The 22460-nt window shown below is 43.5% G+C and overlaps 1 protein-coding gene across 1 annotated transcript; it reads right to left on the bottom strand.

The window, feature by feature from the left end:
• Window positions 1-363: 363 nt before the first annotated feature.
• kbtbd4 (kelch repeat and BTB (POZ) domain containing 4) lies at window positions 364-21994 on the bottom strand. The gene is made up of 5 exons (XM_060922964.1): window positions 21892-21994; window positions 11537-12028; window positions 11316-11457; window positions 2627-2733; window positions 364-2469 (listed from the first exon to the last, which is right to left on the bottom strand). Exons 2-5 carry the CDS (start codon window positions 11996-11998, stop codon window positions 1609-1611), a joined length of 1572 nt encoding a protein of 523 aa, XP_060778947.1. The 5' UTR covers window positions 11999-12028; window positions 21892-21994; the 3' UTR covers window positions 364-1608.
• Window positions 21995-22460: the final 466 nt, after the last annotated feature.

Below are 22460 nucleotides of genomic sequence, written 5' to 3'. Positions count from 1 at the left end.
TTCCAAAATGATGTCTGTTACATTACTTCTGTTACGATTGTCCATCTCGCGTCTGTTACAAATTAATTACAATCTAGCTATATACCATGTTAATCTTATTGAAAGAATGTGTATGTTTATTCTACTACACATGTTTATTAATTATATTTGCTAAAACATCACCTTCCTATGTTTCAAAAAGTAATTCTACATTGTTAAAATTGAGAATCTATATGTCCACAACACTTCTGTTACGTTCTGACTTTGGCATATAAATATGTTTTTATTACATCTCAGAAAATTAAAGTTATCTTTTAACATATCATTCATTAAAGATTACATGTTTTGTGACCTGATGGTAAAAAAAGAAATGGTTTTAGGTGAATTTTTAAAAATAAGTTCATGTCCCCATTTCAGTACCCATAAGCGTGGAATCACTCATATGAAAACATGACATTAGCATAATCAGTAAAATAAAGCATTTACTTTTTATTACTGCAGTGCAATGAAAAGTAGTAAATGTTTCCACTGTACTAAGATTGACACATTATCTGCAATTTCACTTACATATAATTTCTCTGTAGCTTTTCCACAAGAACTAATAATTTCTGAGATTCATAGCAAACAAAGTGAATAATAATGCAGGTTTGTTGTTGTTCTTTTGGTAAATACCAGTTAAATCCGTATTGACTTCAGGTTGGAACCCTACAAAATATAGACAAATTCAACGAGGTAAATACTTATTCAAGGCACTGTGTATGTAATTTGGAATCATCTTTTCGAGCTGTTGTCTGGTCTGCTAAAGGGATTATTTCCAGCCCACTTGACATTGAACCAAGTGTAATATGGGCTGTTACTTAAAATGAGTTTGACACCCCTGTATTAGACCATGCGGCCTGATGACTTGAGCGAATGCATCTTTGTAATGCTGCACTTGGTAGCTCTTCGACTGTGGCTTCGTGTGAGCTTTACCGCTGACTGCACAAATACTTTGACGTACATAATTACTGTCAACTATTCAAATTACTCCGCATACTTATAACTGAATAAAAGGCCCATTTAAAGAAAAAAATTAGGAGTAAGAATGATGACCAATCATCCATCTGTTTTGCATTGTATATCATAATAAAGATGATTCTAAAACAAGCGACATGATCAGTGGTCCGTACTCTTACTGCAGGCCAGTTGATGAGCAGGTCACGACGTTCTACTGTCAACGATAAGGTGGTTTATTTTTACTGTCCCTGTAAGACGAAACATAACCGAGGTGTTGATTCAATTGATAATTCAAATTTTGCATGGCTTAACGCTGAACTGCAAGCACAATTGAATAAAAGCTAAAGATACAAACACTGCCTTGTGCGAGCAGTTAGTTTGTCCGACAACACCATTATACAGGGGCCAGGTGTGGCACTGGATTTTGCTTGCAAGGCTCCGAGTTCGAATCCCAGTACTGCCAAGCTGGGCCCTTCAGCAAGACCCTTAACCTGCATCTGTTCTGGTCAACTGCAAGTTGTCTTAGATAAAAGCATCTGCCAAACAACTAACTAAAAACGCCAATTCTTCAGCGATATAGCAAACATGTTATATGGTCCACATACACCATGTATGTAAAATGGTGTTTAAACATCAGGCCAGAACAAACTGCCAGTTAGTAAGAAGGATTTTAATCCCTTTGATAACGGACACGACTGACGTGGCCGGGTTCAGCTTGAGCGTGTCGGCATCGCCCTTCTTGCATTTGTCCCGGAAGACGTAAATACAGCCATTGCAGCTGGCCACCTTCCAGAGTGAGGGCACGCAGCTCCACACCTCTGGGAAGCGCAGACGTGTGAAGCTGTCGAGCAGTGGGTTGTAGCACACCAGCGAGTCGCCTTCGGCCACCACGAAGATCAAGTCCTTGTGGGCGGCGGCATGCATGCGGCCAGCAAAGGGCAGTACGTATGGCTTGGTGCGGCATTTCTGCGTCCCTGTGTCGAAGCACTGGATAAGGCGGGACGGCCTGGTAAAAAAGTCAGCGTCGTTCTCTTCTCCGCCCAGGAGATAGATGATGCCGTCGAGGTGGACCCCTGCAGCACCAGACACCGCTGTGTCCAGCTGGCTGGTCTCTGTCCACGTGTTGGCACGCACTGTGTAGTAGACGATGCCATTGGACAGCGTGTCCTGAAGCGTCTTGCCCCCGAGTGAGTAGATGGCATCCTCGGATGCTACCGAGACCAACGCGTGGTGCAGGCGGTCACGAGGCAGTGGCGCACACCGCTCCCAGTCCATCGTGCGCATATTACACTTCCACATGCGCCGTGGGATGGAGCCACCCACTACATAAAGGTCACCTCCATGCTTGCAGGCTGCTGTGATCTGATGGCACAAGCTGTTCTGGCCACTCACGCTGATGGCGTCATCCTCAGCGCAGTGAAGCGACACAGCTAACGAGTGTGTCCGCGTCTCCTCCTTGCCGATAAGGTAGATGTGTACATTCTCTCCAATCTCCTGAAACGGAAGGACCCAGATTTTAAAATGATATTGCTTTCTAAGTTGATCTGATAATCATTTAGTAAAGGTTGCGTTACGTGTTCATCATGGTTTAATGCCTAAGAAACAAAAAAGTTATATGTTATATAGCCCAAGCATGCATTAACTAACTCACCTTTAGGCTATCAGAGAGCACGTCTGCAAACTCCTCTCGTTCAACTTTGTTGTGGTTTATCCAAGACTCGATTGCTGCAGTTGGATTTTGGGAACCTGGAACACCATCTACGTTAGAGGGAAGACATTAATGCAGGCTTGTGGTACTCGAGTCTGACTCGTGCCCTAATTTTAAGGACTTGCGACTTGAGCACTGATGACTCGGGTTCGTGCATTCGGACTCGTAAATTGGAGACGAGGACTCGGATTTTCTCTTTATGTTTTGTAACATGCCATAATAATTTGTTATAAGATATTTACATTCATTTTTGTACTAATTTCCTGCAAGAGTGTCACACCTGCGCACCTTGGCGCGTGCATCAGATAGACTCTCGGGCGTGCTCCGGACAGCGCGCGGGCCAAGCGGACTCTCGCGCGTGCACTGTAAACGACTCGCACCTGCACAGAATTAAGGCGCAATCAGCGCACCTATAGAAAAACTGTGAAAACACACTTACTTTGCGAAGTATTGAGTTGCATTGCTGACCCATTACCGAGCCTCATTTCCTTGTTTGGTTTCCTGATCCCTGATTTCCTGTTTCTCGTCTTTGATTCTGCCGAGTCTACGATAGCTTGTTTGTGTCTCGCTCGACCTATTGCCTGTTTCACTGTTTTACGATTTTGCCTGCCGTTCCGGATTGTTTACCGTCTTCACTTGCATTAATAAACACACCTTCTGCACTTACATCCGTCTCCCAACCGTCTCTGACAGAATACTTCACACTCCCTGAAAAAGAGAACGCACATTCACCTGTTCATACATCATGTTCAGGAACAAACTAACGTTAATAGTGCTGAAACAGCCGCCATCAAATGGTGCAGTTCAAGTCTTGTTCTCGGACTCGACTCGGATCAATAGTGGACTCGACTTGAACTTGATTCGGACTTGAACACTGGGGACTTGAGACTGGACTCGGATTCGAGGTTTAGTGACTCAACTACAGCACTGCATTAAAGAGGAACTGAAGTCATTTTTAAACTTGCTTTATTTCTTAATTAACGTGTTATTCAATTGTGTTTTTGGTTTTAGTAACTTTATATCGTGACCCGTATTGGCAACTAATTGCAATTCAATATTCTACTTAATTGGCCTGTTCGGTTTTTAGCCATGCTGAATGTAGTTCGTTTGGTCCACAGCAGGCGTTGCTTATCCGCGCAATCTTCACGAGACTTGTGCGAGACTTCGAAACGTGAAGTGTCAGCCAGGTGTCAGTGCCGCCATTTTGAAAACTGTTTCCCAAACGAAATATCGCACAAAAACGAGTTTAAATGACGATTACTGCCTACTTTTTCAAACTTTCCTGATTGCTATCAAAACAAACAAAATTTCCGGCTTGATTACATCAGCATTCGAAAGAGGGCGCGCGCGTCTTTTGACAACGTTGGCAGATGCCGGTCACTTTCCCTGTGTCCGAAATCACTCCCTACTCACTATATAGGGCACTATATGGTGAGGACGCCATTTTGTAGTGCTGTTCGAAACCTCAGTGAGGATTATTTACACCCTATATAGTGCACTCAAAGTATCCCACAATGCATCATGAAAAGTAGTGTACTTACCAAAGCAATATATCCCATCATGCATTGCAGTCGTGCCGAAAGAAATCAAATTAAAAGTCTCAAATTTGATTTAATAAAAGGCAGCAGCAAAGAAGAAAGTATTCAGCCTTGATTTCAAAGAACTGAAAGGTGCAGGTAGTTTGTATTGATTAATGTGGGAAATACGTTCAGTATAATATGGAATTATCACAAAAATACATGCATGTGTTTATTATTTTGAAAACCCACCAGCCGACTGATCTGGCACGTTTTAATTGCGCGACAGTAATGATGTAAATACCAGCGCAACAGACTAGTGTCGGAAAGTGTTGGGTTTTTTTTCATTTTACTAATAAGCTCACTATATAGTAATTCCCTATATAGGGATTAGGGAGTAGTGAACAAGTGAGCGATTTCGGACACAGGGTTTGATTTCCACCGTACGTTTTACTTCCGTCCTACGATGTCTCGCACAGGTCTCGACGAATCTCGTTTACGGCCATCGCTTTGACATACGGACTGATATATTACAGAGCATATTTCAAACACTCATAACTTGCTTTAGCAGTGACAAAATAGCTACCAAAAATGCATTCCTATATTTAATAAAATGAGAAATTAGAATTTTGATAATAAAAAAATTTGCCTTCGGTTCCCCTTTAACGTAGTCAGTGAGAGGAGGTGCTTCAATAATGAGCAGCATGAGCGAGCGCCACTAATTTATCGAGCCGTTACTAAACTGGATAAAATGCAGTACAGTGCAGCAACATGCATTCGGCCAAATTAGCCAAACGATTACATCATAAATAAGGAGAGGGGACGGAAAACAAAGCTAGATAAAGGATATAAGCTATTAAAAAAAAAAAAAAAAAAAAAAAAAAAAAAAAAGAGTAGAAGAGCTAAAATAAATAGATTGTGAACATATATATTTGTGTGAGGACTTACTGACTATATTCCACTGTACATTTGTACAATTATGCATATTTTACAGTGTGATATAGATCTTAATCCAGGTTATTGTGTAGAACTTCCCAAATCACTTCAGGCGAGAGTGCACGATGTCTGCTATCATTTCATGTGCCTCTTTGTGTTGGTTTTGATGGCCGTGAGTCTTCTACTGCAGGGAAGTGGATGGGAAAGTTGTGTCCAGGGTGAGACGAATCAGCTATTCGCCCCTTTCCCAAATCCCAGCATGCACGGTGCACTGGGAACTTCCGGTGGCTTGGCTCAAGTTGCTGATAACGGTACGAACACAAATATTGGGCTATAAAATCATTTTCTATGTTCAAATATCGGACGTAAGCTGAAATGTGATGTTATTAGATTGTCTTTATTTGTCTAGTTACTGGTTCCATGATATTTTTTGTCGGCACGGGAGCTTTTAATCGGTCATTCTTATATTATCGCGTTGTCTTTGGTGCTGACTGACAGTACAGCTTTCACCCCGTCTGTTCAGTTAATGTCAGTGATGAAATTTCTTTGAACCAGCAGACTGATGCACATCTGATGTCAGTGGGGTGACAGGTTTAATAGTATCGGAGAATAAATGTCTGAATTCCGGTCTGCTTTACACCCATACAAATGGACCTCTTCAATTCATGAAGTGAATCATCAGTAATTACTTTCCAAATATTTTATTCACCACCATGGATCACTGGGATCAAATGTAGAATGTTCCTGGTTGCACTGGAAAGCAGAAGAGGTCAAAGGCATTAAATTAGAGTCAAATGTACGAGCAGCTAGCGGCTACCGCATTAAATGTTTAATATACGATCTACATCATCGGATTTATCTCTCACTGGATGTCTGCTAGTACAGTTAGACTATAATAGTGAGCACCACAGAATGCAGTGGCAGTGCAGTCAGTCAGAGCCAAATACGATGCAATAATATAAGAATGACCCATTAAAAGCTTCTGCGCTGATGAAAAATATCTTGGAACCAGTAACTAGACAAATAAAGGGAACCACATTTCAGCTTACATTTGATACCTGAACATAGACAATGATTTTATAGCCCAATATTTGTTTTAGTACCGTTATCAGCAACGTGAGCCGAGCCACCGGACGGTCCCAACGCGCAATGCATGCTGGAATTTGGGAAAGGGGCGAATAATCTTGCCAGTGCACTTCATGACCCAGCTGCTGTAAATGTCCTGAAGCGATGGCACTTCACTTTTAAGCATCGCAATTCACTGATGAAATGCTAACAGAGATGTCCAGGTTTACTCCGTCTACACAGACGTTCTGCACCGGCTAGTCGATCCCAGAAAAAAAAGAAAAAAAACTAGATAGAACTCGACGCCAATGGTGTCGATGGGGATGCCTCCGCCTGGTAGACTACACGCCTTATTAAGTTGTGATTTGGGGATGGACATTTGACCTCACAGTAATCTTGACCTGTGACCTTTTAACCTCAAAATCTAATCAGTTCACGTTTGTCCCCAAATTCACAAATGGTGAAAGTCTGGTGAAATTCCTTTCATTTGCCTTGGAGATATTGTGTTCAAAAGGTTTTCGGACAGACATTTGACCTCACAGTGACCTTGACCTTAGACCTTTTGATCTCAAAATCTACTCATTTCATCTTTGTCCCAAAGTGCACAAATGGGGAAAGTTTGGTGAAATTCCTTTCATTAGTCTTTGAGATATGGCGTTCACAAGGTTTGGGGATGGACATTTGACCTCACAGTAATCTTGACCTGTGACCTTTTAACCTCAAAATCTAATCAGTTCATGTTTGTCCCAAAGCGCACAAATGGGGAAAGTTTGGTGAAATTCCTTTTATTAGCCTTTGAGATATCGTGTTCACAAGGTTTCGGGACGGACGCACGCACGGACAGACGGACAACCCAAAAACATAATGCCTCCTGCACCTTAAGGTGGCGGAGGCATAAAAACTTGCCTTTCAATGTTCAAGTGATTTATATCGTCTCCGCTGCACATAATTAGCTGCAAATCCAATTATTTCACCACAGAATTGACTTCGATTCGAGTCTAGCGTATCCAGAAACGACGCCATATTTGTTGATTGATTCTCGTGTGCTGATTGGCTGAGCCGGACCGTGTGACCATGCCGTAGCGTATGTAGTTATATTACAGAGCCGGGCAGCGTACTACAGAGGGTAACTGAGAAAGCCAAGCACACACACACACATCTGGAGGGAAATTTCATACATAATTTGCAAGTATTTTACATGGAAATGGTTAGTAATTTATTAGCTGAGAATGGACCAGAAGCCACAAGAAGGCATGTAAATTTCAACATTTTCATGCCCCCAGAACTCCCTAGCATTAGTACACCTTTGGCTTTGCTGCTGCAAATTCCAGAGCGGCCTACTACTTTTTTTTTTTTTTTTTTTAAAGCGGGCTACTTCAGATTTTCTGGAGAACCCTGGCTAATCAAAAACTTTCTGCCTTTTTGTTGAGGGTGAAAACAGGATACGAGTCATCACCAGACGTATTATCAAAGACTATGACGACAAAGTCACTCCACCCAAGTACTTGCTTATTTTGAGTAGTCTGTATTATTCAGAGGTGGACAGTAACGAAGTACATTTACTTGAGTACTGTACTTACTTGCAACAGGAACCATCTGCAGCTCAACACCTCGAAGACCAAGGAGCTGGTCATTGACTTTGGGAGGTCCAGACCAAGGTCACGACCAGTTCTGATCGAGGGAGTCGAGGTGGAGGCTGTGGATTCCTACAAGTACCTCGGGCTGTGGCTGGACAACAAGCTGGACTGGACTTGCAACACCAACCACTTATACAGGAAAGGATAGAGCAGGCTATACTTCCTTAGGAGGCTGCGGTCCTTTAACATCTGCAGGAAACTCCTGTGGATGTTCTGTCAGTCCGTGGTCGCCAGTGTCCTGTTTTACACCGTGGTGTGCTGGGGGGGCAGCACATCCGAGAAGGACACATCCAGGCTGGACAAACTGATCAGGTGGGCCGGCTCTGTGGTCGGCATGAAGCTGGACTCTCTGGTGACGGTGGCAGAGAAGACAACTATGGACAAACTATTGAACATCATGGACGATGCCAGTCACCCTCTGCACACCGTCATCAGCAACCAGAGGAGCCTGTTCAGTGACAGAATGCTCCTTCCCAAGTGCAGGACGAACAGACTCAAAAACTCCTTTGTCCCTCACGCCATCAGACTGTACAACTCCTCTCTGGGGGGGAGGAGGGGGAACAGGAGGACAGAGGACGGGAAGGAGCAGTAGCCTAGCCTGACAATAAGCAATACCGGACAACGTGCAATATAATGTGCAATACCTCTTCCGTAGCCCCCCCCCCCCCCCCCCCAATATCTTATTCTTTTTTATATATATTTGTATATGCAAATACCTAATTTAATTTATCTAGAAGTTTTTCTCTATTTCTATTCTCTGTTTATTCTGTAATGATGCTACTGGAATTTTAATTTCCCTGAGGGAACCCTCCCGAAGGGATCAATAAAGTTCTATCTAATCTAATCTAATCTTAAGTACACTTTGAGTATCTGTACTTTACTCAAGTATCTATTTATTTATTTTTGGAAACTTATGACTTTTAACTTCACTACATTTGAAAGACAAATATCGTACTTTTCACTCCACTACATTTCTATCAAGGTCCTCATTACTATGAAGCAGCTTTGAAAGTGGATGTTTTTTTCTTTTCTTTTCTAAAACGTGATTGTTTTTTTTCGCAGGTGACACTGAGACAGTCTATCAGTAATCACTAGGGTCACGTCACGTCCACAGACTGTATAAAATCAAGTTCAGTAATTCCTTAGTAGCGTTATTTAACTCGATCAGTTGATGGCAGAATGGAAGGAGGCAGTTCTTCTGGGGAACGCACACACTCATGGCCCATGAACCCATGTTTCAGTTTTCTAAAAGGATTAAAGAGTCATTTCATTTTAAATGTTTGCCGAAAACAGAGCACATCACGGCCTACAAAAACTCGCCGTCCAACCTGCGGAAGTATATTGAGGGATATAAACGTTTTATTCCAAGAGAAAGCTTGCAGTGAAGTTATCTGTGCTTTTAGAGCTAGCGATAACGTCGCAATAGCTGTGCAGTCTGGTTAGTCAAATGACTTTCTACGGATTTGCTCGCCAAGTTGCCATCGCCTTGTCCACAGCCAACATTAAAGTGCATATCACGGGTAAATTCAGGAGCAAGATCAATGTAATTCTCCTATTTTATATTAAACTTTGGTCAAATATCTGTAACATTCTGCATTTTGTGCAATTTTTTTACCTTGCGCAATACCAGAAAAATTCAGTTGAAATCAAGCCATTTGAGGCGAATTGGTCCGCCTCTGAAAAAACTTGCCATTTGGATTTCCCGGCAAACATTGATTTTCGTGACGTCGCATGCCGGACGCCGCCCTCTGAATCCTACGTCAGCGCTGGTTTGTTTATGAGAAAACGACCTGGTGGTTTTCTGCAGATTTCTTCAACGTTATTGCATAATTATTAAAATGGTTAACAGACGTATCGTAGGAGGGTGTAGCAACATTACATTCTTCATCCAAACGTGAAGTAACATTGCGCTCAGGTAACAATTCCATGTTTCAATGCAAAATCGCTCGCTGCTAAACTTGGTCTACACAGGCTGTGCACTGAAACCGTGCAAAGCTCGCGCAGCCTGCTGGCGCTTCCGCAGATAACGTCACGAATCTGGCTCCAGACTCCCTTGGGATTTTTCCAGACGTGTTTTGTTATTTTATTTTTATCTGCTGTAGACAGATGGCCTTGTGCAAAATTACCCTTCTGGATGAGTGTGTAAAGGGACATGCTTTCATATAAAAAAAAAACAACAAAAAAACGAATTTGGTCCAGGATATGCACTTTAACACATAGCTAGTTAACTTGGACACTGTTAGTTCGCATGTAAAAACGGGGTTACGCGAACAGGAATAACGTTAACTTATCTGAAGTCCTTTCAGAAATATGTTTAGCATAATCTTGCCACATAAACAGAATGTAGAAATCTGTGTTTAAAGGTGTTTATTCTACAGGTTCTACAACGAGTCAGTAAATCCAGTCGGTTGCTTCAGAAGCGTTAGGTTTTGTAAGCGTTGTGGCACTAATACAACGATGCGTTGACAGAAAATGTACTTTTAATACTTTAGTTTTAATAGCAGGCACTTCAGCTTAAAGGAACAGTCCACCGTACTTCCATAATGAAATGTGCTCTTATCTGAATTGAGACGAGCTGCTCCGTACCTCTCCGAGCTTTGCGCGACCTCCCAGTCAGTCAGACGCAGTCCAACGCGCTGTCACTCCTGTTAGCAATGTAGCTAGGCTCAGTATGGCCAACGGTATTTTTTGGGGCTGTAGTTAGATGTGACCAAACTCTTCCGCGTTTTTCCTGTTTACATAGGTTTATATGACCAGTGATATGAAACAAGTTCAGTTACACAAATTGAAACGTAGGGATTTTCTATGCTATGGAAAGTCCGCACTATAATGACAGGCGTACTAACACCTTCTGCGCGCTTTGACAGCGCATTGATATCTGAGCTCCGTATCAATGCGCTGCCGAAGCGCGCAGAAGGTGTTAGTACGCCTGTCATTATAGTGCGGACTTTCCATAGCATAGAAAATCGCCACGTTTCAATTTGTGTAACTGAACTTGTTTCATATCACTGGTCATATAAACCTATGTAAACAGGAAAAACGCGGAAGAGTTTGGTCACATCTAACTACAGCCCCAAAAAATACCATTGGCCATACTGAGCCTAGCTACATTGCTAACAGGAGTGACAGCGCATCTGACTGACTGGGAGGTCGCGCAAAGCTTGGAGAGGTACGGAGCAGCTCGTCTCAATTCAGATAAGAGCATATTTCATTATGGAAGTACGGTGGACTGTTCCTTTAAGTAAAAAAATTGACTGGACAACTTTCACTTGTATCGGAGTAACGTTTGATCAGTGGGATCTGTACTTTGACTTAAGTAATGAAGTCGGGTACTTTGTCCACCTCTGGTATTATTACATGTAATTAGCTTGTGATATTTCTATGTTAAATTATGATCGTCGACGCTTTTTGCTGATTGCATTGGAATGATCTGTCCACCCCTGAATGTGAAACGTTTTCCAGTTCGCCCACACGCACCTTTGATGATGTCAATGAGGAGACGTAAAGGGAGGTTGAGGAACTCCTCTGTCTGGTGCAGCTGTACCAGATGAATCTTCGCACAGTGCTTAGCTGCCGTATAGAGCTCCTGGTCACTATGTCTATCTGCCAGCCACATCACCTGAAACAGAGATCTGAATGAGCCGATGCGACTACTTTTCGTGGTTTCTGGGGTGCTTGAACAGTTCTCTTTGACTCACCTGAAGACAGTTCTTGACATCCACGGTTCGTGAGAGGAAGCGAGAGCACTCCTCGAAGAGGGCCGTGAGCTGGTACATGTCAGCCATTTCGTAGGTGTCTTGCAGGTCTTCCACCTGCAGCTTGATGGTGCCATGATAGATGTAGTCCACCAGCAGCTGGAAGACGGGTGCGCTGACATCTTTCAGCTCGATATGGCGATCGTGAGTTTCTCGGAGGTTCGACGTGAACATGGACCTGAAGAAGCTGCTTTGGGCTGAAAGGACCAGGCGATGCAGGTGGAACTCTCTGCCCTCCACAGTGACGGTGACGTCTGCAAACAAGCCGTCTTCCAAGCACAGGTCCATAATGCTCTTGACCACACGGCTGGAGTGTGAACGGTCTGTAAAGGTGTAGCCCTGGAAGTAGTTCTCCTCAACAGAGGAAGTGCCCACGCTAAAGCCCCCATCATCACACGACTCCATGGCATCCGAAGTGGGCCGCAGCTGTCTCGTCTGGTGGAAACATTACAGACCATTTATTCATCTGGTATGTCTCTATCACGTGCCTGTAAACTAGGTTGCAAGACGAACTAAAAGAATAAAGGAAATGACAAGATTCAGGAAAAACTCAAACATTATATTACAAACAACAAGGGTTATCAGGGCTGCTTGGGGATACGGTGGTTAGTGTTGCTGCCACACAGCTTTAACTGCACGGAGGATTGTTTTTCTGTTTTCTGAACAGATCATTTCCATGCTGTCAGACATTCATACTGTCGTAATCAACAAAATATTCGGGCGTTACTTTGGAAATGGACTTCATGAATTCTGCATGTCTTATCCTTTTATAAATATCTGAAAAACAGCCCCAGTGAGATAATCGACTACAGGCACTGAATGGGGCGCTGCATCAGAGACCAGAAGAAGAGAAAGGCAAAAAGAACAACTCTGTTAGTCACTTTCTAGGTGTATCTCTGTAGGGATCCTTTCCATGTTGTCAGACACTTTGAACAAAATTTTGAACCTGTCAGCGGTGAAAACAAGCAGTTTACACGGATCATACGTGGATGATTTCCCCGTAAAATTACACCATGTGAGTGATCATGGTCACCGGTTATAGCATTCTAACACCACACTGGTCTGATTTCAATCATTTTTGTCCCTTGGAAATATATGGACCCAATGAGATGGGAAAATAGGGTCCAGGTTTAAAAAAAAAACCTCAGAATTTTCCTTTAATGGCCAGGCAGTGCCAGTGGTCGAGTCATTCAAACTTCTGGGCACAACCATCACTAACACATTGGGGTGAGACATAGAAGTCACCTCTGCCACTAGAAAAGCCCAAAAAAGACAACTTCTTACACCAGCCCAAGAAGCCCAACACATCGTACAACCCCGATTCCAAAAAAGTTGGGACAAAGTACAAATTGTAATTAAAAACGGAATGCAATGATGTGGAAGTTTCAAAATTCCATATTTTATTCAGAATAGAACATAGATGACATATCAAATGTTTAAACTGAGAAAATGTATCATTTAAAGAGAAAAATTAGGTGATTTTAAATTTCATGACAACACCACATCTCAAAAAAGTTGGGACAAGGCCATGTTTACCACTGTGAGACATCCCCTTTTCTCTTTACAACAGTCTGTAAACGTCTGGGGACTGAGGAGACAAGTTGCTCAAGTTTAGGGATAGGAATGTTAACCCATTCTTGTCTAATGTAGGATTCTAGTTGCTCAACTGTCTTAGGTCTTTTTTGTCGTATCTTCCGTTTTATGATGCGCCAAATGTTTTCTATGGGTGAAAGATCTGGACTGCAGGCTGGCCAGTTCAGTACCCGGACCCTTCTTCTACGCAGCCATGATGCTGTAATTGATGCAGTATGTGGTTTGGCATTGTCATGTTGGAAAATGCAAGGTCTTCCCTGAAAGAGACGTCGTCTGGATGGGAGCATATGTTGCTCTAGAACCTGGATATACCTTTCAGCATTGATGGTGTCTTTCCAGATGTGTGAGCTGCCCATGCCACACGCACTAATGCAACCCCATACCATCAGAGATGCAGGCTTCTGAACTGAGCGCTGAGAACAACTTGGGTCGTCCTTCTCCTCTTTAGTCCGAATGACACGGCGTCCCTGATTTCCATAAAGAACTTCAAATTTTGATTCGTCTGACCACAGAACAGTTTTCCACTTTGCCACAGTCCATTTGAAATGAGCCTTGGCCCAGAGAAGACATCTGCGCTTCTGGATCATGTTTAGATACGGCTGCTTCTTTGAACTATAGAGTTTTAGCTGGCAACGGCGGATGGCACGGTGAATTGTGTTCACAGATAATGTTCTCTGGAAATATTCCTGAGCCCATTTTGTGATTTCCAATACAGAAGCATGCCTGTATGTGATGCAGTGCCGTCTAAGGGCCCGAAGATCACGGGCACCCAGTATGGTTTTCCGGCCTTGACCCTTATGCACAGAGATTCTTCCAGATTCTCTGAATCTTTTGATGATATTGATTGATTGAGGAACTTTATTAATCCCCAAGGGGGAAATTGAACGCCACCTGACCATACATACAACACATAACAGTAAGACAGGACAACCACATCATAAATAGAAGGAGAAATATAAATAGATAAAGATATAAAAAATAAAAACAGTTCATCATAAAACTCCCAAAGAATCACAGCAATTTTCTAAAACTGCCATTAAAAGCGCAGTTGAATACTTACAAGATTAAAAGTACTTAGCAGTTTTTGTTAAGAAGTCTTATCGCTGCAGGAATAAAAGACCTCCTAAACCGTTCAGTGGAGCAATTGGGTAGAAGGAGCCTTTGACTCCTTCCACTCCTCACAAATAGGCTGTACAGTGGGTGATCATCTTTCAACATGACACTGTTCACCTTCCTCATCACCCGCTCCTCTAGAATTTGCTCAACTGTACTCAAACATATGCCTGTGATGGACCCTGCTTTCTTAATAAGCTTATTTAATTTGTTCCTGTCCTCCAGTGTCATGTTTCCTCCCCAGCATACAACAGCATAAAATAAAACACTTGCCACAATTCCATGATAAAATGTGTTTAAGATTGGTCTCCCCAAATCAAAAGATCTCAACTTTCTAAGAAAAAATAGTCTGGACTGGGCCTTCTTAAACATAATATTACTGTTCATCTTCCAATCCAGTTTGTTATCAAGGTGGATGCCAAGGTATTTGTATGATGTCACAACATCTGTGGTTGGTAGAAGAGAGCAACTGGACTTGCTTGAAAAGTCTTGAAGACGTTTCGCCTCTCGTCCGAAAAGTCTTCAAGACTTTTCAAGCAAGTCCAGTTGCTCTCTTCTACCAACCACAGATTACTATGTACCTGGACGACTGAGTATCTTCACAGATATGATGTCACAACATCTACTGGGCGATCATTAATAAGTATTGTGACTGGCACATTTCTTTTTTTCCTGAAATCAATGATTAGCTCCTTGCACTTGTCAACGTTTAAAATAAGATGGGCAGCTTCACACCAGCTAACAAAGCTATCCACCTCTGCCTGGTATATTGCATAGTTGTCTTTATTAATATATCCCACCAAGGCAGAGTCATCTGAAAATTTCTGAAGATGACAAGAGGAGCTACTATGTCTGCAGTCAGAGGTCACACATCACACAATCTCTAGCCGCTTTATCCTTCTACAGGGTCGCAGGCAAGCTGGAGCCTATCCCAGCTGACTACGGGCGAAAGGCGGGGTACACCCTGGACAAGTCGCCAGGTCATCACAGGGCTGACACATAGACACAGACAACCATTCACACTCACATTCACACCTACGCTCAATTTAGAGTCCCCAGTTAACCTAACCTGCATGTCTTTGGACTGTGGGGGAAACCGGAGCACCCGGAGGAAACCCACGCGGACACGGGGAGAACATGCAAACTCCACACAGAAAGGCCCTCGCCGGCCCCGGGGCTCGAACCCAGGACCTTCTTGCTGTGAGGCGACAGCGCTAACCACTACACCACCATGCCGCCCGCAGTCAGAGGTGTATAAAGTAAATAAAAAGGAGATAACACCGTTCCTTGTGGTGCCCCTATGTTTGTCTTAATAGTCTCAGAAGTGCTATTTTGTATTCTTACATATTGCGGTCTACATGTGAGGTAGTCAGTGATCCAACCTACAGTGGATTTGTGAAGATTAAAACCATAAAGCTTTTTGGCTAAAATGTGAGGTTGTAGGGTATTAAAAGCACTAGAAAAATCATAAAACATTATTCTCACAGAAGCAGCAGAGGTCTCCAAATGGCTGTACACCCTGTGCAACAAATAAATAAGAGCATCATCCGTACCAACACCCTCCCGGTAAGCAAATTGCAGCGGGTCCTGAAAGGCACTGACCTGTGCCCTTAGGTGCCCCAGTATTGTCCTCTCAAAGCACTTCATGACATGGGAGGTCAAGGCAATGGGTCTCAAGTCTTTAAGAGCCTTGGCATTGTGTTTCTTAGGCACTGGTACAATACAGGATGTTTTCCATATAGCAGGGACTTTTGAGACAGACAAGGACAAGGTAAACAAATAATGTAAAACATCACACAACTGATCAGCACATACTTTAAGGACACGTGGCATGATCCCATCTGGACCAGGGGCCTTATTTACATTGAGCTTTCTTAGCTGAGAGCGTACCTCCTCAACAGTAATGGTTACTGGAGGATAGAGAGATGGATGCCCCTCTTCCTCCTGTAAAGGTGTAATGTAATGCGCTGGTATGTGATGATCAGTTGAGTTCACAGTGCAATCAAATCTTGCATAAAAAAGGTTAGCCTCATCAGGTGTGAATGTTTCCCCATTCAGGTTGCTAGTGACAGGACCAAACCCTGTTATTGATTTAAGTCCATTCCATAAACCTTTGGTGTCACACTCCTGTAGTTTATTCTCAACTCTGTCCTTGTATTTATTCTTTCCTTGCCTAATGGCAACCTTTACATTCTTTTGTGCCACTCTGATCCTGTCCTTGTTCTTACTCATGAAGGCAGCTTTCTTTTCATCAATTGCATCCTTAATGTCCTTAGTAATCCATGGCTTATTGTTAGAATAAAGTTTTATAGTTTTACATGGGATAAGCAAATCCGTACAGATTTTAATATAATCAGTAACACAGTCAGTCACACAATCCACCTCTTTAGAGTCTTCATCATAGAAAACAGACCAATCGGTACACTCCAGACAGTCTTGCAAATCCTGACACGCCCCCTTTGACCATACACGCACTGTTTTTGTAGAAACAGGCTGTCTACGAGCCAAAGTGGTGTACTTGGAGGAAAGGAGCACTAGATTATGGTCGGACCTCCCAAGTGGAGGGAGGTCAGTAGATTTGTAGCTGTCTTTAATATTTGCATAAAAAAGGTCAATAGTTTTTTCGCCCCTCGTTGGGCAGTTGACAAACTGCCTAAATGAGGGCAGCGACGCGGAGAGGGTACAGTGATTAAAATCACCATTAATCACAACGAGAGCGTCCATTGTGTGACTCTGAAGTTCATGGACAACTCTTGATATCGAGTCAGTTGCCAATTTAGCATTGGCAGATGGTGGGATGTATGTTACGATTACAATGACATTCGTAAACTCCCGTGGAAGGAAATAGGGTCTGCAACTCACCGCCAGTAGTTCAATGTATTATGCACTGTAGATGATGATATGTTCAAACTCTTTGCAATTTTACACTGTCGAACTCCTTTCTGATATTGCTCCACTATTTGTCGGCGCAGAATTAGGGGGATTGGTGATCCTCTTCCCATCTTTACTTCTGAGAGCCGCTGCCACTCCAAGATGCTCTTTTTATACCCAGTCATGTTAATGACCTATTGCCAATTGACCTAATGAGTTGCGATTTGGTCCTCCAGCTGTTCCTTTTTTGTACCTTTAACTTTTCCAGCCTCTTATTGCCCCTGTCCCAACTTTTTTGAGATGTGTTACTGTCATGAAATTTCAAATGAGCCAATATTTGGCATGAAATTTCAAAATGTCTCACTTTCGACATTTGATATGTTGTCTATGTTCTATTGTGAATACAATATCAGTTTTTGAGATTTGTAAATTATTGCATTCCATTTTTATTTACAATTTGTACTTTGTCCCAACTTTTTTGGAATCGGGGTTGTAGCATAATAACGGGATCTTCAACTCTGCCATCATGGTGTTGTGACATCGTTTTTCACAACCTGGTTTTCTGCTGCTTCCTCCCTCCTCCTCCACCAAGACCAGGGGTGAGTTTGCCAAAAGCATCGTAGCACAAAGATCATCGTTAAATGGTAGAGCGAGCATCACAATGAACACTCTCTCTCCTAGTTAAGATGCTCTTAACATTTGGGAAACCCACCCCAGGTTGTATTGAGTGGCCATCTCTGCTAAGATCTTTATCTGTTGTGAACTCCGGTCATTAAAAGACCTGTTCACCAACAGGGCAAAGAGGAGAGCTGGAAAGATTGCTGCTGATTCCAACCCAGGTTATCACCTTTTCACCAAACTGCCATCACCGAGGGGATTCAAGTCCATCACCACTTGAACTACATGCCATCTCACCAGCTTCTTCCCTGTAGCTGTGTAGTTTCTTAAAGCATATACACAGAACCAAAGAAGAAGAAACCTTTATTTGTCACATGCACACTTCAAGCACAGTGAAATTCATCCTCTGCATTTAACCCATCTGAAGCAGTGAACACAAGGCCCAAGGCCGCCCCACGTTAACCTAACTGCATGTCTTTGGACTGTGGGGGAAACCGGAGCACCCGGAGGAAACCCACGCAGACACGGGGAGAACATGCAAACTCCGCACAGAAAGGCGCTCGCTGGCCACGGGGCTCGAACCCGGAACCTTCTTGCTGTGAGGCAACAGTGCTAACCACTACACCACTGTGCGAACCATGTCCTCACTTTTGTTTATAAACGCCTTGAGACCTCAAGAATGGCACAGGAATAGTTTTAAGCGTTAACAATAAATCTAATATAGTGATTTTTACGATTAAAGTGACTCATATAGGTAGCGGTCTGAGTCAATGACCTTGACATCCGTAACGTCACAGCAGGAAGTCTATCGGTCTCGTCGCCATTTCCGCTATACTAAAACACAGAGCTGACTGCAACTCCGATCCTCCATTTTGAGATAATTTATCATCATGCCACGTAGATGTGCCAGCAATATGACAGAAGGTGGATTTACGTTGCATTCATGGCCCAAGAATGTTCAAACTGCAAAGATTTGGACGCATTTTACGAGAAGTTCACAGGCACATTGGGCGCCTATGAAGTGGTCTCTCCTCTGCTCTGCACATTTTACTGAAGACTCGTACGAGACCTCTGATCTGTTGAGGAGCGTTGGCTATAAGCTCGTATTGAAAGAGGGTGCAGTACCAACAATTAAATAAAACTACAAGAAAAGTATTTATTTTATTTATTTTTTAAAAGGAAAGTAAGTTCAGTTGAACCAGTTCTCCCGGAGCATGAGCCAAGGGTTGTTGGTAAAACATATCGCTCGGGCAGTGACCTCCCCGCGGTTGTTGCTACGAGTAAAACCGGTGATGTCCCATCCTGTCCTGGGTTTCAGTAATTGCCTGAGCCGAGCAGTAATGGCGGAGTACTCAGTATGGAGAAAACGGAGAATGAGTGGACCAGCCGTCTGATTTCTTCACTGGATATTGCTGCCATCTCTCCCTTACGTGGAAGAAGCGAATGAACGGAGAACTGAACGAACAACTGAAAGTCAGATTATTTCAAAACAATCGGCCACAAGATCGGCCTTCAAGAAGCGAGAACACAGACGGGTAAGATGCGACTCTCATTTGGATATAAAACAACACTCGTTGTTTACCTGCATTTAGATTAATCCATGTAACTTGTATTGTGTATTTAAGTTACCGGTATAAGATTATTTAATTTGCTTTAGAATGTGATTGTCTCAGTTCATCTGATTATTTAATTAGCCTTTTACGTTTTATCAGTGAAAATACATGCATGTACATGTATGTTGCATAAAGGCCAATTTATGCTGACAACGCAGTCCTCGCAGATGGCGTCGCAGATGACGTCTGCGTAGCCCCCCCACCTTCGCAGATGCTCTGCACGCATCTCCCAAAATTTGTGACCACCGCAGAAGCCTCGCAGACAAGAGGGCTCTGATTGGTCCACTCTACATCCGCTGTACACGCACTTCCACTTCCCTACTTTCCCGGTTTGGTTTGTTTTTACGACCGCCATTTTTAAAAACACGAGCGAACATGGAACAGCACGAAGAGCGGTTGATCGAGGAAGTACGTACATCTATACGACTCCAGTTCTAGTCATTATAAGTAACCGGAGGATAAACACTCCACTAACCACACCCACCAACTACTCCTAGCGATTTCGTGACTTCGCGCCCCCTTGCGTTGTGGAGGTGAATAACATCGCGCACGCCTATTACTCCCCGCTCAACGATAAATTACAACTGTCTGCGAAAAGCTATCTGCGAAAGCCTTGTCGCAAGAGCATGCAGAGGCCCTAAGTTGTAGGGGAGAGATGGCAGCAATATCCAGTGAAGAAATCAGACGGCTGGTCCACTCATTCTCCGTTTTCTCCATACTGAGTACTCCGCCATTACTGCTCGGCTCAGGCAATTACTAAAACCCAGGACAGGATGGGACATCACCGGTTTTAGCAACAACCGCGGGGAGGTCACTGCCCGAGCGATATGTTTTACCAACAACCCTTGGCTCATGCTCTGGGAGAACTGGTGCAACTGAACTTACTTTCCTTTTAAAAAATAAATAAAATAAATGCTTTTCTATTCTTGTAGTTTTATTTAATTGTTGGTACTGCACCCTCTTTCAATACGGGCTTATAGCCAACGCTCCTCAACAGATCAGAGGTCTCGTACGAGTCTTCAGTAAAATGTGCAGAGCAGAGGAGAGACCACTTCATAGGCGCCCAATGTGCCCGTGAACTTCTCGTAAAATGCGTCCAAATCTTTGCAGTTTGAACATTCTTGGGCTATGAATGCAACGTAAATCCACCTTCTGTCATGTTGCTGGCGCATCTACGTGGCATGATGATAAATTAGCTCAAAACATAAACAACCATTCACACTCACATTCACACCTATGGTCAATTTAGAGTCACCAGTTAACCTAACCTGCGTGTCTTTGGACTGTGGGGGAAACCGGAGCACCCAGAGGAAACCCATGCAGACATGGTGAGAACATGCAAACTCCTTACAGAAAGGCCCTCGCCGGCTGCTGGGCTCGAACCCGGACCTTCTTGCTGTGAGGCGACAGTGCTAACCACTGCACCACCCTCTGCATATCTCTTTTAAGCAAATTCACATAGGGCCTCAAATAACCCCATCCATGATGACTCCATGTCTGGACATTCTCTCCTTTTGTACTTGCACGACAGTCAATGAATATTCTCACAATGCTTCTGGTGGTGGTTATTGTTTTTTTTCTTCCTCATATTGCTCAGTCTTGTCTCACCACACATCTCATCTCATCTCTAGCTGCTTTATCCTGTTCTACAGGGTCGCAGGCAAGCTGGAGCCTATCCCAGCTGACTACGGGCGAAAGGCGGGGTACACCCTGGACAAGTCGCCAGGTCATCACAGGGCTGACACATAGACACAGACAACCATTCACACTCACATTCACACCTACGGTCAATTTAGAGTCACCAGTTAACCTAACCTGCATGTCTTTGGACCTTGGGGGAAACCGGAGCACCCGGACACGGGGAGAACATGCTGGGCTCGAACCCGGACCTTCTTGCTGTGAGGCGACAGTGCTAACCACTACACCACCCTCTGCATATCTTCCTCATATTGCTCAGTCTTGTCTGACCACACATATTGGAAATAATTTGCATGTTATGCAAACTGACTGGCTTGAATATGTTTAGTCATGATGTATTTGTTGATTTTTTTCCCCTATTGTGCTCTTGAATCATTATTTTTGTTCACTGTGTCCTGGATTTCCTATGTGGGACTAAACCCCAACCCATTCTGCTCTTCAGCAGGTGGCCATGTCTGAGCAGGCAGTGCTGATCTGTGATGTGTTCAGCTTACAGTAACACACAGGCCAAGCAAACTTTACTTTCAGTGCTCGCTTGGACATTACAGGAGTCACACCAGCACCTGGCAAGCCGACATGTCAGGAGCAAATCAGTGAAATGTAATTAATTACCTCGTCTTTCATTATATTCGGGTCATTAACTGCACTCATGTTTACACACCGACCTATCAGCAACTAGCTAGCAAAAAAAAGCAGCTAATGCTAGCTGTAACTCATCAATATATATAATTCCGATAGCTCAATAATACATGAAACTATACACGTTACTATTTGTAAAACATTAGCGCGTACTTGCAGGGTTATGCACTTTCCAGTTGCAACTACTCAGCTCTCCAGTGAAGCGTGCTGTAATTAGCCATCTCTCCCCCGCTACATGTTGATATGACAAACAGGCAGAGAATCCGACTGGGCTTTTTTTCCCCCTTTTTTTTTTTTGCAACTCGCTACTGCCACATGCCGGTGGAGGCCTGTTATTGCAGCAGCAGTTTCCTACACCTGAAGAAACCAGTGTTGCCAGATTGGGTGGTTTGATTTCTTCTTCTCATCTCATCCTGTTCTACAGGGTCGCAGGCAAGCTGGAGCCTATCCCAGCTGACTACAGGTGAAAGGTGGGGTACACCCTGGACAAGTCGCCAGGTCATCACAGGGCTGCCACATAGACACAGACAACCATTCACACTCACATTCACACCTACAGTCAATTTAGAGCCACCAGTTAACCTAACCTGCATGTCTTTGGACTGGCGCACCTGGAGGAAACCCACGCGGACACGGGGAGAACATGTAAACTCCATACAGAAAGGCCCTCGCCGGCCACGGGGCTCGAACCCGGACCTTCTTGCTGTGAGGCGACAGCACTA

The sequence above is a fragment of the Neoarius graeffei genome, chromosome 6, assembly GCF_027579695.1.
Source record: "Neoarius graeffei isolate fNeoGra1 chromosome 6, fNeoGra1.pri, whole genome shotgun sequence".
Classification (NCBI taxonomy): domain Eukaryota; kingdom Metazoa; phylum Chordata; class Actinopteri; order Siluriformes; family Ariidae; genus Neoarius; species Neoarius graeffei.
This window is presented reverse-complemented; position numbering and strand designations above follow the sequence as displayed.